At 37.9% G+C, this 18,630-nt stretch overlaps 1 protein-coding gene across 2 annotated transcripts in view; it reads right to left on the minus strand.

Annotated features, from left to right (window-relative positions):
• SMARCA1 (SWI/SNF related, matrix associated, actin dependent regulator of chromatin, subfamily a, member 1) overlaps window positions 1-18,630 on the minus strand; it is a 93,249-nt gene that overhangs the window by 42,178 nt on the left and 32,441 nt on the right. For both annotated transcript variants that reach the window (XM_054577001.1, XM_054577000.1), the window contains 2 exons: window positions 5,868-5,978; window positions 5,452-5,565 (listed from right to left, as the gene is read on the minus strand). In XM_054577001.1, coding sequence (XP_054432976.1) covers window positions 5,452-5,565; window positions 5,868-5,978 — 225 coding nt within the window. The remainder of the gene's footprint in view (window positions 1-5,451; window positions 5,566-5,867; window positions 5,979-18,630) is intronic.

An 18,630-nucleotide genomic window follows, 5' to 3' on the forward strand; every position in this document is an offset into this window, starting at 1 on the left:
AATGTTAATTGAGAAAAACCTCTTTAATCATAAGATATTTATCTATAAAATACCTTTGAAATTTCTATGTCCAACAAACCATATTTTAAACAAATAAAATATTTTATAAACATCTAATTTTAAGACAGATAATGGAAAATAACCACACAAAATAAACTATGCCTAGACAGATATCCCCAACACTAAAATATCCTCTCTTGAACTTCAATGAGAACAAAATCAGAATGTTATATTATATCATTAGATTTTAGGATCCACTACAGACGACTACTTCTTCCATAACCATCAGTCATATTTTTAATACAGCAAAATTTTAGAATGCCTTCAGCAATGGCACATGTACTATTACAATTCTAAAAATTACTCAAATACCTAGTTGCTAATTTTTTTTTAGAATTATAAATGACTCACCATTCCTAGATTCCTAAATCTCCTACGAAAACATCTTCTTAATATTCATCACTTTAAAAAGGTATTCAATTTTTACCTCATGATGTTCTTATCAACATTAACCTTCTTGGAGTTATTTAAAAGTCCTATATAGTAATTAAGTATAAAAATTATAAATCAATAGTACTAACCAGATACCTCAAAGGTCTCTATTACTTGCACTGTAATTCTTACTAGGCCCCCAACAACACTTAATATAACCACAATATACAAAAAGTTACCTTTCAAAAGGAAGCACCTCAACTACTATATGGATTTCTAGTCAGACCTTAAGGAATTTGTACATAAGAGCTGTGTTCCATTGAGAACGGGAAAATTTTTTTTTGGTCTTGTTTCTTAGGAATTTTAGAAGCACTTCATAGAAATATGAACAACTGAATCAAATGTGACAGCACACAAAATGAAAGCAGTAACCCAAAATCAGCTCACTGCATTTTAGTTCTACCACTGCAAAACAGGTGGCCCACAATGACATACCAAGGCTCACAAAGATTATGAAATCTCCCTCATGTGTCAAATGTTTATAACTATTCCCTAAAGATTTTTTTTATTGAGGATAAATATTAGAAAGCTCTATAGCTCTCTTCAGCTTCAAATACGGCAAAACACTTTCAGTCCAGATCTTAGATTCAATGTAATTTCTAAATACTCCGGATTTTTTTTGGTAGTTTAGTTCTTAATTTTTTTTTTATTTATTTTTTCAAATACATTTGTCTCTGCCTACTCCCCACCACTTTCCCTTGCCCCCTTCCTCCCTCCCTCCCTCCCTCCCTCAGCTCTTCCCCTTTGGTTTTGTCCATGAGTCCTTGCTATATGTTCCTTGACTTTCCCCTTCCCTTCCTTTTCCCGGCCCCCCTCCCTCCTTCCCTCTTGTCTCTGTTGGTTTCTTTTCCTTTCAGTGTCGCTGGTCTTATTTTCCTTGCATCTTTGTCTGGATTTTTTATTATGCAATTGAAATTTCAATTAAGTCATCTCTTCCCATGTAAATATTTTAGTGAACAAGCAATTAATGAATTAAGTAACTCCTTTGAGTTGCAAGAGAAATGAAGCTTCTGAATATGTCTATCTTAAATCAAGGTCAAGGCTAAAGCAGCAGAAAGAACTGGCACATGCGCACTGTTATCCACCAAGCAGTTAGGGGGAAAAAATATCTGTATTTCATTCAGCCTCAAATAAAATAAAACTCTTTAACTATAGATATTATCAGCAATATTGCTGTTATGTTGTGCTGAATGTGTGGGGGTTGGAGAACAAAATAAAAATTCAAATAAGTAGCTCCTCAAGAGAAATGCTTTTTCCCACCTGCTTCAAAACTACTGAACCCCTCACTAGCCCCACCCCAAACTACTACAGAATTAGACTCTGAGGGACTCAAAATGGACCAAACGGTACCATGCACCATAATGCCCCACCTATAGACATCACCTCTCTCCCTTGGGCAAACAATCATTTAAGCAGAAAAAGGGGAAGGAGGGGAAGGAGTCCCCTTTTGAGAACCTTTAACTGTGTGTAGAGAATACCGGATAACTGTACCATGGCAGTTCTGTCCATCTGAGAATAAGTTATTGCTCTGTTCATTTGTGGCTCTGTTGAGTTTTCTGGAGGTATGGGGCAGGGGGATCAATGCTGGATATTCATGAGAAAATAGGTCTAACAGTTATCAATATCACACTGTCCTTGAAAGGAAGCTTTTGCATATGATTAACATGCCATGCTCTTCTCTCTCTACTCTGAACTCAAACATGAAACCCACCCAATTAAAGCACTCACCTTAGTTTAGGTCTGTAGCTTCTGGTAAAAAATAGAAGAGACAAGGTTCAGAAAGAACCAACATCCAGAATGTATTCTTATTTGTCTTATAAATCCTCAGCTACAGATGCATACAGAGAATCAAGGTAAGTCTTAAGATGATACAGAAGCAATTCAGGATGGGGCTGAAGAGAATACAGGCTAAGGGTAGAGTGATAGGGGATGATTCTCCTTCCTCCTCCTCCACCTCCTCAACATCCTCCACATCCCTCCACCACCACCGCCACCGCCACCGCCACCGCCACGGCAGCCACACTCCAAGCTACCACTTTCTTCTCTCATCTTCACACTTCCCTGTGGCTGATTTCCCTGAAGAAACTCATCATTCTCTGTGTCGTAGCCAGTGATCTTTTAAAAGTACAAATCTTATGATACTCTACTACTTACTAATAAGTTGTTTGATCTTTAGCAAATTAGTCAGACTCAACCTCTCTATACCTCAGTTTTCCCATCTGTAAAATAAGGATGTAGTCCCAGGGCTGTTATGAGGAGAATAAGCTAATCTTTTTAAAGAACTGAAAACAGTAAGCATCACAAGTAAGGATTAAATAAGTAGCTGCTATTATTATTTCACCATTAATCCACCCTTCTGTCTTAAAAAACATCTCAATGGTTTTCCTTTGCTCTAAAACTAAAGTTCAACCTCATTAATATGACCTGTAATGGCTCCACGTGATCCAACTGCAACTGCTCACCAGCTGCATCTCAAGTCATTCTCCTCACTGGCCTTCTTTCAAGTTTCTAAAGGTACAACCCTCCTTCCTACCACACCTTTGCAGATATGGTTCCCCTACCTGAGCTCTTCTCTCCCACACTGCACTTGGCTAACCCTTATACATCTCTCTGATCTCAGCTTAAATGACCCTTCCTTAGGAATCACTACCTTGGTCTTGCAGTCCACATCAGATATCCATGTTATGCTCCCTTGTAGCACCCTGTGTTAAGCATTGAAACACACAAATAACAATGTCATTACTCTGTGGCATCTGCTTAATATCTGTCTCTATTAGAATGTAAGTCCCATGTGCTGAGGGACTTTGTCTCTCTCACTCACCACTTTATCCCCAGTGCTTGGCACAGAACCTGACAGAGAAATACTCAATAAATATGTATTAATTTTTAAAAATCCCTCTTTTCATTCATTCTCCCTGTCCTATTGCTTCTTTCTGGGAGGTGAAGAAGAGAAGATAGTAAGGTGCCATAGCATGGATTCCGTATCATCTTCCCTCTCCTCATTCATCCCTTTCCTCTCTTCTTACACCTTCTTCTTTCCTATCACCCTTTGCAGCTGTCCTTTCATTCCTCCCTCTTCTAAGATTTCCTCTCTCTTTCATCTCCTTCCAGTTGGCCACCACCCAACCAGTCATTATGAGACCTCACCCCTAGCCACAAACTGCCTGTAATGAAAAGCACTGTTTACATTAAAACCAGAGCTGTGAGGAGAATGTGGTGGACACTGTGTTATCACAGGAAATAGGATTTTAGTATCTCCAAAGAAAGAGCATAAACAGTTCTATCAGCAAAGATTTCTTTTATGACTGCTCCTTGATTACCACTTGCCTCACCTCCCAAACAACATGTCATACCACTGTAAACACAGTCCTTATTTAGGGCTGCAGAAAGAAGCAGGGTTATGTCACATGCAGAAATAGCCCAGAATGTCTGAGTGGAAAGAGCATAGCATTTCAACATTGAGAACCTGGGTTTGAGACCAGCATCCTTGGCAATTCTGTGAACTATGTAAACAAGTCATTTAACCTCTCTTGAATTTGTTTCCTCACCTATTATATAGAGGTGATAGTAACACCTATTTCACAGGATTGCTGGTAATCAAATGAAGTATGAGTTCTAATATTTCAATTAATTTTTCATTAAAGTCTCACCAATAACAGTCAATAAAAGTAACCAGAAATACTAATCTAAATGTAAAATAAAATTTTATAATCTTTAGTGGGAATATATATACACACATATATATATGTTTACCTCATGAAATCTTAACTACTTTATTAATTTTACTATACTATTTTTATTTCACATTTTGTACCTATAACTTGCCTGTTTCTCTTGGTATATTACCGTTTTCATTTTCTTTGAAACAGTTTTATGCCTGGTCTGAATGTTCAACCACGGTTACTGTACTCTTCTACAACTTCCTAAGAAGGATTTTATCCAGTCCTGTTGGTTAAATACATTCAAATTTAATCATATTTCCCAAACCAGATTATAACTAACTATTTACATTCACCTTAAGCTTCTTACCCCTATTTATATATATTTAAACTTTGGTACATAAAGAGCAAGCAAAGCTTGTTTACTATTCCAAATGGCAATGCTCCCATTCTGTAATAATAGTGGAAACACTCTAGACATCCACTCTAGCTCTGAAATATAAACTAAATACCTTATATAAATGGAGCTTTTCTAGGTTCACAAAATAAATTTTAAACACAGCTTCCAATTCATAAAACTGAAAATTTTATAAAACTATCATAGTGTTAACATTTTAAAATTTTAATTTATACTATTGGTTATTATACTTTTGGTCATCCCTTTTTGTTCACTAGGAAGTCAATTTCACCACTGAGAAATAACCTTGTACACTTAATCTCTCAATGTGATAGCTTTAGTGTGACAAACATTAAATTTCATTCACAAAAATGGGTTCCTATCCACCTATATAAATAAGAATTTTGAATTCCAAAAGATCATTTTAAATGATGTAATTCATTATCATGTTTATTATTAATACCTAAGTGACCACAGTCAAATAATCACCAACAGGGCTTTTATCAACCTTGAGCGATAAACTCAAAAATATTATTTTTTAGTCATATTAAGGAAAATGATCAAACCTTCCCTATCATCTATCATATATTCATTTCTAACTAAACACATACTTAATGTTCTCTCTACACATTCTTTAACCATTTGAACACTAACATTAATGTTATTATAACTATTTTGAGATACTAAATAATTCTCCATTAATCTCATACAGTGATGATCCTACTCGTGATTCGGTAGTGTGATACTTTACTTCTAGTTACACCTCTTTGGTTTTAAAAGCACCTGTATTTTGATTTACTCTTACGCCCTCTTACATTAAAATGGAACACCTTCTAGTCTAGCTTAATAGATTATATTACCTTAAAAGATTACATTATACTAGTCTAAAAATTGAAATGTTACCTTATAGCCTATTGTCTTCCTATAATAAAGAATTTCCTTTTCCAGGAGCTCAAATAAACGTGGTGGGAAAAACTGAAAATCCTGAACATTTGGCTGTTTTGAAGGTCGTGGAGCCTGTGGGGGAAAAATGCATGATATACATATACACACACACACACACACACACACACACGTGTGTGTGTGTACATATATTTTCAGTACATAAAGTGAACATGTTTATCTTTTGCTATTTCTTTAATATATAGAAAAATCAATACAATGAAATCCATTGATATGGCTGGGCCATATCAAATACTCTTCTGTATTATTGATATAGTTTAGGTACTAGCACTAATATAAGTAAATCTGAAACACAGATCATGTTACAAAAGAATTCTGCTATAGGACATAAAAACTGGCCTCATACTGTTTTTTACCTTTGGAACCTTTGGCTCGCTGACACGTAAAGCCTCTCTAAAGTAGGCATCCACTGCGTAGTTTGCTTTGCGTTCTCGTTTAGGCGGTTCAATCCATTCCACCGTCCCGAGCTATACACAACAAACAAGAACAAGGAGTTTAATTTCCATGAACTGTTTTATAAAAAGCAAGTACATCAAGGCTGCAGAAGCATGAGAAAACCAAAACCCTTAGGAAGAATCAAAACACACAATTACGCATCACAAGTGCTAAAACCAAGTTTAGGTGCAAGGACAGTTTCCTTTTCTTTTCTTTTTCTTTCTTTCTTTTTTTCTTTCTTTCTTTTTCCTTCCTTCCTTCTTTCTTTTCTTCTTTCTTTTTTTCTCTTCCTTTTTTTTGAAGTACATTTAAAAACTTGGTTCTTCCTTACTAATTGAGAAGAATTTTCACAATTTAGCTAGTGTTTTTTGCCTAATAAATAAATACAATCTAGTGAAGAAAGAAAATTAACATTGATTCTGGTGACTGCATTAAAATAGCTGAAAAGGGTAAATGATAACTATCAGTATGACAGGCATATATCCTTACAATCAAGATAAATTTTTAAATGAGACCTCTTGGTAAGGTAGCAATGGATAAAAATCAGTGAAATCAGAATAACCTAAGTTTGAAACCAGGTTCTGCCACTTTACCAGTTTTATAACTTTGGGGAAATTATTTTTTCCACCTGTAAGATGGGAATAATAATACTTACATTAAGGATTAAAGGTGACCATATATGTGAAAACATTAGGTAAAATGCCAAGAGTCCAATGTAACTTATTATTAAACATCCAAAGTGGGGTAAACAGTGATTTGGAAGCAACACAAAACTTTATCCTAATAACAGCTAGAAAATACAATTTAAAAATAGACAGACAAAAATGAAAATACAAACTTATGGAATCTGTAGAAATGGTTTTCTTGTTCAGACATTCAGACATTTTTCTTGATTTCATAGTGCCTAGTCTAGTGCCTTTACACAACAGAGGCCATTGTCTACAATTAAGGATCTCACTCTATTTGATCTTATCTAAGGGTTGAGCTCCAACCTTTGTATCATATCTAAAGAGTGGATGACAAATTAAAATTACTCGGATGGTTAGAGATCTACAAACTCTCACAGTGTATAAAGAAGGAAAAGCTAAAGACAAACATAATGGTGGCATCTACATAAATAAAAGCCTATGAAACATAAAAGAATATAGTTCTTCATTGATAAGATTAAAAATGTGGAAATTCACAGCAAAGTAGGCTGCTACTCAATATAATTTAACAAAAATGTCTTCATTACCTATTGCATTATTTGCAAATCAGTTTCAAGGATACAAAGATAAATAATCTCTTCCATTAAGAAGCTTATAAATCAAGTAAGAAATTTTCTGAGAACCAGAGAGTACAAAACAATGAAATGAACTATACTAAAAGGAGTAGGATTCTCAACATGACCACATTCAGAGGCTGGATAACTTGTCCTAAATGCTTTAATGGAACTTCTTAATTACATAAAAAGTTAGAGTAAATAAACTTTAAGGTCTCTTTTAACTTTAGACTTACGAGATATGTAAGTCTTATGTAATGTGAATTTACATAAAATGAGAACTACCCAGGGCAATGAAATGAGTTTTGGTTCCCCCCACCAGATAGATTAATGTGGGCTAATAGTAATATTTGATAAATAATCAGTATTTTGTTTGTCTCAATTGGGGTGAAAAAAATAAATCAATAATTTAAATTAACTTTCTAAAAGTAATGTGTTTGTCCATTTAACCTACTTGTTTAAAGGTCTAGGTATTCACATTTGAAATAAGCATTAAAGGCCAATTCCTAAACTTCCAAAAACAGAATAAATCATGCTGAATTAGTTTGTTTTAGACAGGAGTACATAAATATAAACTTTTTCAGGTTAACTTATTCAGTATCAATGCCTGTCATTTTGACTTAATCTACCAGGTATGGTAGTAAAGTACTGCAAGTGGTCAACAAATCATATATGAAAATCTACCTCACTGTGTAACTCCCATGATTTATGTATAAACAATATTCTTGCAAGTCTTCAATCCCTTCAAAGGAGAGTGTGAACCTATTTTAAGAACCTATTTAGGGAGTATGAAAACAGAAGTAAAATATAATCTCAATTCAGATGTTCAGAAAAAAATCTGATTTGTCAGACATTCAATTATAAAAATACATCACCATCATTATTACAATTTCTCTGTATCATTATTTTGTTAGAATTAGAAACACAGGAAAGCCGGTTGTATTAGAAAAAGATAAGTACTTTACTAAGTCTAATTTACCTCTAAAAATGTAGAAAAGCTCCAATGATATTTAGTCTCTTCACTGTTTAATATTTTTTCACTTTGTAAAACACTCTTAGTAACAGTAAGTCCATGGGAATAACTACAACACTTATAAAATTCACACACATAATGAGATCTAAAAAGCATATTAGAAAAGCAATTTCCACCCTGTGCATGTAGGCCATCACCTCTATCTCATCACAATAAAATGTAAACAGTCAGAATTAAGGTTATAGATACAACTAAATAGACTTAAGTCAAGACACTAAACACTACCAGAAATAATGAGTGTAAAAAAGCACTGTCAGCATACTAGTTGCACTGCAAACTAAAATGGCACAACTCTCACTTTTTCATTAAAATCAATACCCAAGAATAAGTGTTTTTAAAAATAAAATTCTCTTATGTCAGTTAAAAAAAAATAACAGCTTGAAAAAACAATTTTAGCAACAAAATAATAGAATTTTAAAGTAACTCAAAAAATAAAATAACTATCCTTGGGTTCATGTTGATATAAAATAAGGACAGTGTAAGCAACCAGTGGGACAACTTCAAGCATCCCACATTCGCTTCATATGGGTGCCAGAAGGAGAAGAGAAAGAGCAAGAAATTGGAAATCTATTTGAAAAAAATAATGAAAGAAAACTTCCCTAATTTGGTGAAGGAAATAGAAATGCAAGTCCAAGAAGCACAGAGAGTCTCAAACAAGATGGATGCAAAGAGGCCCACTCCAAGACACATCATAATTAAAATGCCAAAGGTTAAAGATAGAGATGGGAGAGGGGGTTTGGGGGAGTGGGTGACGAGGTGAGGAGATTAAGAAGTACAAATAGGTAGTAACAGAATAACCATGGGGATTAAAGTACAGTATAGGACACAGAGTAGCCAAAGAACTTACATGCATGACCTGTGGATGCGAACAACGGTAGAGGGATTGCCTGAGGGAGTGGGAGGTGATAAGTGGAGGGGGACAAAGGGGGAAAATCAGGACAGCTGTAATAGTATAATCAATAAAATATAAATAAATAAATAAACATATAAATAAATGGCAAGAAGGGACAGCTCTTCCTTACAAAATCGCATTAATAAATGTAGATTTGTAAATGAAGAAAAAAATTTTAATTACCAGTAGGCAAACACAACAATAACTGCTGCAGGCAAACTCCACCAACAGATGCTAAAATCAGTGCATAGAAGTTTGAGGACTATCATTCCCCAAGATATTTTATTGTATTATACAAAAGAAGAAAGGCTTACCCTATAGTGAAGAAACCCAACAGATACCACCTCAACTAAGTGATAAAGTCATTAACATCCCTAGTAATAAGATGTAGTGACCTTTGTTCCCTGGTATGATATACAGAGAAGGACATCATATTCCTTCCATGGTATTCTTGCCAAAAATGCATAGTTTCAATCAAAACACAAGAAAATATTAAACAAACCCAAAGTGAAAGACAAACTACAAAATGACTGACAAATACTCTTCAAAAGTATCAAATTTATGAAAGACAAAGATGATCTGAGATCACAGACTAGAATAGACTAAGGAGACATAGAAACAAAAAATGCAGTGTGGATTAGGACAATGAGAAGAGATGCCACAGCCTGAGAGAAAATAATTGCAAAAGACACAGCTGATAAAGAACTATTACCCAAAATATACAAAGAACTCTTAATACTCAACAGTAAGAAAATAACCAATCTTACTACAAATAGGCAAAAGACCTGAACAGCCACCTCCCCAAAGAAGATATATAGATGGCAAATAAGCAAATGAAAACATACTCTACATCATATGTGATCAGGAAACTGCAAATTAAAACAACAAATTACCACTACATAACTATTAGAATGGCAAAAATCCAGAACACTGACAATAGCAAGTACTGCTGAGGAGGTACAGCAACAGGAACTCTAATTCATTATTCATGGGAATTCAAAATGGTACAGCCACTTTGTAAGAAAGGTTGACAGTTTCTTGTAAAACTAAATATATACTTACCATACATAAATCATGCTCCTTGGTATTAACCCAAAGGAGTTGAAAATCTGTGCCCACACAAAAACCTGCACATGGATGTTTATGGCATCTCTGTTCAATAGTTGGCAAATCTTGAGAGTAACCAGGACATCCTTCATTAGGTGAATGGTTAAATAAACTGTGGTACATCCAGACAACAAAATAGTACTCAGCTCTAAAATGAAATGAGCTATCAAGCCATGAAAAGACACGGAGGGAGCTTAAATGCATATTACTCAGTGAAAGAAGCCAATGTGAAAAGACTACATACTGCATGATTCCAACTGTGTGACATTCCAGAAAAGACGCATGCGCGCACACACACACACAAACTATGGAGAAAGTACAAATATCAGTTGCTGCAAAGATTGAAAAGAGGGAGGGATATATAGGCAGGGCACGGAGGATTTTTAGGACACTAAAACTATTTTGGGATTAAGATGGCGGATGAGTGAATGGGAGTCACGCTGACCTCCTCCCCCCAAGACCAAACTGGAATTGCGACTAAATAGTGGAGTAATCACCTGGAAAACAATGGAATGATAGTGGGAGAGGAGCCCTGGTGCCACGGACAGTGGATTCTACTCTCACACAACCCAATGGGTGAGAAGTGAGGTGGAGACTCGAAGGGTGCACTGGGTGCCCACGGGCACTAGCACGAGAGGAACATTAAAACGGCCAGTTACCTACCGCCCAGAAGAACGGGGTCTGAATCATAAACAGGGACCCCTAAACTACAGCAGCTAAAACGAAGAACATACAGACAAAACGCAACCCCAAAAAGCTTAGGGGTGCTCTCTGCCAGAGACAGGTGGCTGGGGATGCAAAGAGACATTGAAAGGGCCAACGAAAAAGTAGCAGTGGCAGCCACCCTCCTTGATCTCTGGGTAGAGGCGGCAGCAGGGGGGGCTGGTGCCTGGGAAAAGACTGGCGAGGAAAACTTTGTGAAGAGAACTGAGACAGCGGCAGTGTAGCCACGGTGATAACTCACCTCCCACTCTGCAGCTACCATCTCGCTCAGGCATAAGGGAATCAATTACCCTGCCTTTTGTGCACTCCACACACAGTTTGTGCGCCTGTGAGCTATAGGGCTGAGTGCAGACTGGCTGGGAGAGCCTTGAGGAGAGACTGGAAATGGAGGCGTTGGGGAAAGAACGGGAGGAGGAACCGGGGAGCCCCGAATCCCTCTCGTTCCAGGGTCTCCATTGTGGGCTGGAAAGGCGCGCCCGCAAACAGGAAGAAGAGGGGCGCGCATGAACCAGACTGCCCACGATTGAAACGCAGTCTGCACAGGGGGTGGGATCCTTGGCCAAAGGGGTCACAGAACTGCCCAGAGACTCCTGAGGAGAGACTGGAAACAGAGGCATTGGGGAAAGAACGGGAGGAGCTGGGGAGTCCTCACTTCTCCTTGCCGTAGTCTCCATTGTGCGGGGAGAGGCCTCACCGCCAAAGAGCCAAAAGCCGAAAAGCACACACAGAAACCCCAAAACCACCCAGTGCAGGTGTGCACACTTGCGCCGAGTGGCCGGCGAGGGTTGGCAAGCGAGTGTGTGACCCGGGCGGGGGCTCGCACTGCCTGGCAAGGCCTCCCACAGATTGGCACCGATATGGCCTGCGAGGGAGTGTACAGAGCGGCAAGGGCAGGCGTAAATTGACCCGCATGGCCCGCGATTGCAGAGCCGCTCACAGAATTAGTACATCCCGGCCAAAGGGGTCACAGAGCTGCCCAGAGTCCCTGCAGGAGAGACCGGAGACAGGATTAACCAGAGAATCCTGGAGGTGACTTCCTCCCATTTGCGTAGTCTCCATTTGGCTAGGGCAAGCAACGCACCCAAGAGCCAAAAGCAGGGAAAGCACACAATAGAAGACCGTAAACTGGCCAGTGCCGGGGAGCCCACCGGCCAGGGGTCCAGACGAGTATGTAAGGTCGGGAATAAGCCCCGGGTCTCGGGCAAGCAAGTGCAAGCCCAGGCAGGCGGGAGATCCTGCTGCGCCAGGGAGCGCACTCAAGGAGCCGCCGTGAGAATGCAGAGCGGTCCCAAAAAATAGTCCATCCCTGACAGAAGGGGTCACAGAGCTGCCCCAAGCAGGGTTCAGACACAGACAGTAGACTCCTGGAAGACTCAGACAAACAACACAAGGTCATACAGGGTCAACAACTGACGTCATCAGAGGCAGGCCTAGAAAGAAAAGTAAAGGGAAAAATAAATAAATAAAAAGACCCACCTACTACCATAGAAATTTAATCCACAAAGTGAGGAAATCTAGAGAGCCCAATTGAAGCAGAAGCAAAAATAAATAAATGAATAAGTAAATGACTTAACAGACATTCACAAAAATGGGAAGAAAAAGAAGTTTGTCCCAAATGAGTGGAAAAGGGGACTCCCCACAGAGAGAGCTAAATGAAAGAGAGGCAAGGGAACTACCAGATACTGAATTCAAAACAATGATTCTAAGGAAGCTCAATGAGCTCGGCAAGCTCAAAAATAACTACAAGAAACTGCAGAGAAACTATCAGGATCTTACAGCAAACTATATCAGCCTGGAAAAGGACATAGAAACTATCAAGAAGACACAAGAGGATACGAAGAATACCATTTCTGAATTGAAGAACACAGGAGAAGGAATCCAAAGCAGGCTGGATGAAGCCGAGGACCAAATCAGTGAGATGGAGCACAAGGTAGAAAAAAGCTCCCAGAAAGAACAAGAAATGGAAAAAAGACTCAAAAAGAATGAAGAGGCATTGAGGGAAATGCAGGACAACCTGAAACGTAATAATATCCATATAATAGGGATAGCAGAAGGAGAAGAAGAGGAGCAAGGAATAGAGAACATCCTTGAAAAAGTAATGATGGAAAATTTCCCTAATTTGAAGAGAGAAAGACTCTCATGGATCCAGGAGGCCCAGAAGACCCCACTCAAGAGGGACCCAAGGAGATCCACTCCAAGACACATGATCATTAAAATGGCAACTATCAAACACAAAGAGAGAAATTTCAAGGCAGCAGGGGGGAAGGAGAAAGTAACACACAAGGGAGCCCCAATACAGCTAGGAGCTGACTTCTCAACAGAAACACTACAAGCCAGAAGGGAATGGCAACAAATATTCAAAGTCAAGAAAAGCAAGGGCCTACAGCCAAGGCTACTCTACTCAGCAAGGCTCTCAATTAAAATAGAAGGGGAAATACGGAGTTTCCCAGACAAGAGAAGGCTAAAAGAATACATCTCTACCAAACCAGCACTCCAAGATATGCTAAGGGGACTAGTTTAAGCAGATGAAGGAAAAGAATGAGACAGAGAGGAACACAAGTACAAAGAGAAAAGATGAGTAAGTTTCTATCAGTAATATCTCTCAATGTGAATTGATTAATGCCCCAATCAAAAGACACAGGATACCTGAATGGATAAGAAAACATGACCCACACATATGCTGCCTACAAGAGACCCACCTCAGAGCAAGAGACCTACAAGGATTGAAAGTAAAGGGATGGAAAAAAATATTCCAAGCAAATGGGCAAGAGAAAAAGGCCAGGGTTGCCCTGCTTGTATCAGACAAAGTAAATTTCAAAACAGAGGCTATAAAAAGAGACCCAGAGGGGCACTTTATAATACTTAAAGGAAGAATCTATCAAGAAGATGTAAACATTGTAAACTTATATGCTCCCAATATAGGAACCGCCAAGTATATAAGGAATTTGTTGGACGACTTCAGAAAAGATATAAGACAGCAACACACTGATAGTAGGGGATTTCAACACCCCACTGTCAGAAATGGACAGATCTTCCAAACAAAACATTAATAAAAATATTGTGGCGCTGAATGACACTGAATCAAAGAGATTTAACTGACATATACAGAACATCACATCTCAAAGAAGGAAAATACACATTCATTTCAAATGCTCATGGAAGTTTTCCAAAGATAGATCACATGATAGGACAAAAGCAAACCTCAGCAAATTCAGGACAATGGAAATAATACCAAACTTTTTATCGGACCACAAGGGTTTGAAACTGGAAATCAACCTCAAAGAGAAACTTCAGAAACTTGCAAACTCATGGAGACTGGAGAGTAGTCTATTAAACAATGAATGGGTCAATAATGAGATAAGATATCAAAAAATTTCTGGAAACAAATGAAAATGAACAGACAACAGTCCAAAACCTATGGGACACAGCAAAGGCAGTCCTGAGAGGGAAGTTCATAGCAATACAGACTTACCTTAAAAAGATAGAAACATTTCAAATAAAAGACCTAACACTACAACTTCAAGAACTAGAGAAACAACAACAAATAAATCCCAGAGCAAGGAGAAGGAAGGAAATAGTCAAGATTAGAGCAGAACTCAATGACATAGAGACAAAAAGAACAATTCAAAGGATCAACCAAGCCAGAAGCTGGTTCTTTGAAAAGATAAATAAAATTGACAAGCCTTTAAGCAGACTCATCAAGAATAAAAGGGAGAGGACCCAAATTAATATTATCAGAAACAAAAGAGGAGAAATAACTGATACCACAGAAATACAAATGATCATCAGAAACTACTATGAACAATTATATGCCAAGAAATTTGAAAATCTTGATGAAATGGACAAATTTTTAGAAAAGGATAATCTTCCAACACTGAAGGAGGAAGAAACAGAAAGCTTGAACAGATCGATAACAGCTGTGGAAATTGAAGCAGTCATCAAGAAACTCCCGGCACACAAGAGTCCAGGGCCGGACGGTTTCACAGGAGAATTTTACAAAACATTTAAGGAAGAGCTAATCCCTGTCCTTCTCAGACTATTCCAAAAAATCCAAGAGGAGGGAAGACTCCCAGACTCTTTCTATGAGGCCAGCATCACCCTGATCCCAAAACCAGATAAAGACCCTACAAAGAAAGAAAACTACAGGCCAATTTCGCTGATGAACATAGATGCTAAAATCCTCAACAAAATATTGGCAAACTGCATCCAACAATATATTTAAAAGATTATCCACCATGATCAAGTGGGATTCATCCCAGGCAAGTCAATAAACGTGATACATCACATAAATAAAGGAAAAGACAAAAACCACATGATCATCTCGATAGATGCAGAAAAAGCATTCGATAAGGTACAGCACTCATGTATGATCAAAACACTCAGCAAATGGAAATAAACAGGGCATTCCTCAACGTAATAAAGGCCATATATGAAAAACCTACAGCCAACATCATACTCAACAGGCAAAAACTGAAAGCTTTCCCACTAAGATCAGGAACACAACAAGGATGTCCGCTTTCACCGCTTGTTTTCAAAATGGTATTGAAGTCGTAGCCACAGCGGTCAGACAAGAGAAAGAAATAAAAGGCATCCAAATAGGAAAGGAGGAAGTAAAGTTATCATTGTTTTTAGATGACATGACAGTGTACATAGAAAACCCTGTAGACTCTACCAAAAAACTCCTCAACCTAATAAGTGAATTTGGCAAAACAGCAGGATACAAAGTCAACATTCAGAAATCAAAGGCATTTTTGTACACCAGCAACGAAATAGAAGATGATAAAAGAAAAAAAATACCATTCGATATAGCAAGAAGAAAAATAAAGTACCTAGGAATAAATTTAACCAAAGACGTAAAAGACCTGTACGCAGAAAACTATACAACATTGAAGAAAGAAATTAAGGAAGACACAAATAAATGGAAGCATAAACCGTGCTCATGGATTGGAAGAATTAATATCATCAAAATGTCCATACGACCCAAAGCAATTTATAGATTCAAGGCAATCCCTATTAAGATATCAATGACGTATTTCACAGAAATAGAACAGACATTTCAAAAATTTATATGGTACCATAAACGACCCCAAATAGCTGCAGCAAATTTGAGAAAGAAAAACAAAGTAGGAGGAATCACAATACCAGACATCAAACTCCACTACAAAGCCACTATACTCAAAACAATCTGGTACTGGAACAAGAACTGATCCATACACCAGTGGAACAGAATAGAAAGCCCATAAATAAGCCCTGGTCTATATGGGTATCGAGTATTTGCAAAGGGGGCAGAAGCATAATATGGAGCAATAATAGCCTCTTCAACAAATGATGTTGGGAGAGCTGGACGGCTACATGCAAAAAACTGAAATTGGATCATCAGCTGACACCATACACAAAAATAAACTCAAGGTGGATAAAAGACTTAAATATAAGTCGCAACAGCATCAAAGTCTTAGAGGAGAACATGGGCAGGAAACTCTCAGATATCCCACGCAGCAATTTTTTCACTGATGTGTCTCCTAAAGCAAGGGACATAAAGGAAAGTATAAACAAGTGGGACCTCATCAAAATAAGAAGCTTCTGCACGGCAAAAGAAAACATCAGCAAAATGAAAAGGGAGCCAACCATATGGGAAAATATATTTGCTAATGATACATCAGATAGAGGTGTGATTTCCAAGATATATAAAGAACTCACTCGACTATACTCCAGGAAGACAATCGATCCAATCAAAAAATGGGCAAAGGACCTGGGCAGACGCTTTTCCAAGAAGGAGATACAGAGGGCTCAGAGATTTGAAACGATGCTCAGCATCACTAGCCATCAGAAATATGCAGGTCAAAACCACCATGAGGTACCACCTCACACCAGTCAGAATGACCATCATAAACAGATCCACAAACAACAGGTGCTGGCGAGGCTGTGGAGAAAAGGGAACCCTAGTACACTCTTGGTGGGAATGCAGACTGGTGCAGCCACTGTGGAAAGCAGTGTGGAATTTCCTCAAAAAGCTGAAAATGGAACTGCCTTTTGATCCAGTGATTCCCCTGCTGGGACTATACCCTAAGAATACCAAAACGACAATAGAAATGAACCTATGCACCCCAATGTTCATCGCAGCACAATTTACAATAGCCAAGTGTTGGAAGCAACCTAAATGCCCATCAGTAGATGATTGGATCAAAAAATTATGGTACATAGACACAATGGAATTCTTCGCAGCAGAAAGAAAAAAGGAACTACTAAACTTCGCGACAGCATGGATGGAACTGGAGAGTGTTATGCTAAGCGAAAGAAACCAGGGGGTGAAAGACAAATACCATATGATCTCACCTATAAGTGGAACCTAACCAACAATAGAAATAGCAAGGAAAATAAGACCAGCAACACTGAAAGGAAAAGAAATCAACAGAGACAAGAGGGAAGGAGGGAGGGGGGCGGGAAAAAGGAAGGGAAAGGGAAAGTCAAGGAACATATAGCAAGGACTCATGGTCAATACCAAAGGGGAAGAGCTGAGGGAGGGAAGGAGGGAGGGGGCAAGGGAAAGTGGTGGGGGGTAGGCAGAGACAAATGTATTTGAAAAAATAAATAAAAATAAATAAATAAAACTTTTGTATGATAGTGTAATGGTGGATACACGTCATTATTCATTTATCTCAACCCATACAATGTAAAAAGTGGAAGATTTGTACGATCTGAAGAGATTCCAGAGTATAAAACTCATAGAATGTGGAATACCAAAAGTGAACCCTAACATAAATGTGTCAGTCAATATAGGTTTGATAGTATCAGACATTCCACTATGGTGGGGGATATTGATAATGAAGAAGGTTGTGTTTGTGTGGGGACAGGAGGAACACTGGAACTCTATTTTCTGCTCAATTTTGGTGTGAACGTAAAACTGTTCTTAAAAATAAAGCTCTGTTTTTTCTTCAATTATATTCAATATTATTTCGCATTAGTTTCAGGTGTATAGCATAGTGGTTAGACAATTATATACTTTACACAGTGTTCCCTCTGATATTGCTGGTACCCACCTGGCACCATACAGTTATTACAATATTGCTGACTATATTTCCCACGCTGTACTTTACAGCTCCATGACCTAGGGGATACTATCCTAAGTGAAATAAGTCAGTCAGAGAAAGACAAATACAATATGATTTCACTCATATGTGGAATCTAAAGAAAAATATAAATGAACAAACAAAACAGAAACAAACTCACAGATACAGAGAACAGACTGATGGATGCCAGAGCAAAGGGGTAATAAGGGCACTGGGTGAAAAAGGCTAGGGGATTGAGGAGTACAGACTGGTAGTTATAAAATAAAGCTCCATTTTTAAAAATTGCAATGTGCGATCCCAGACTGTATCCCCTGGAACAGGGGAAAGGACATTAGGGGAAAATGTGTTAATTTCCTGGATTTGATCATTGTACTATAATTATGTAAGTTGTCGACATCAGGAAAAGCTGAGTGAAAGATATAAGTAAACTCTGCAGTATTTTTTTGCAATAAACTCTAAAGTCATTTCAAAATAAAGTTCTAAAAATTACAGCCACAATTTAATTAAACAAACAAAATAAATAAAACTCCCATTTCTTCAAAGGACTCTTGCTGTCCATGCAGTATAATATAAGGCATTATTTCATAAATGACACCACCTT

Source organism: Pteronotus mesoamericanus, unplaced genomic scaffold (genome assembly GCF_021234165.1).
Source record: "Pteronotus mesoamericanus isolate MK-2021 breed Mesoamerican mustached bat unplaced genomic scaffold, CSHL_Meso_final contig_40, whole genome shotgun sequence".
NCBI classification, from domain to species: domain Eukaryota; kingdom Metazoa; phylum Chordata; class Mammalia; order Chiroptera; family Mormoopidae; genus Pteronotus; species Pteronotus mesoamericanus.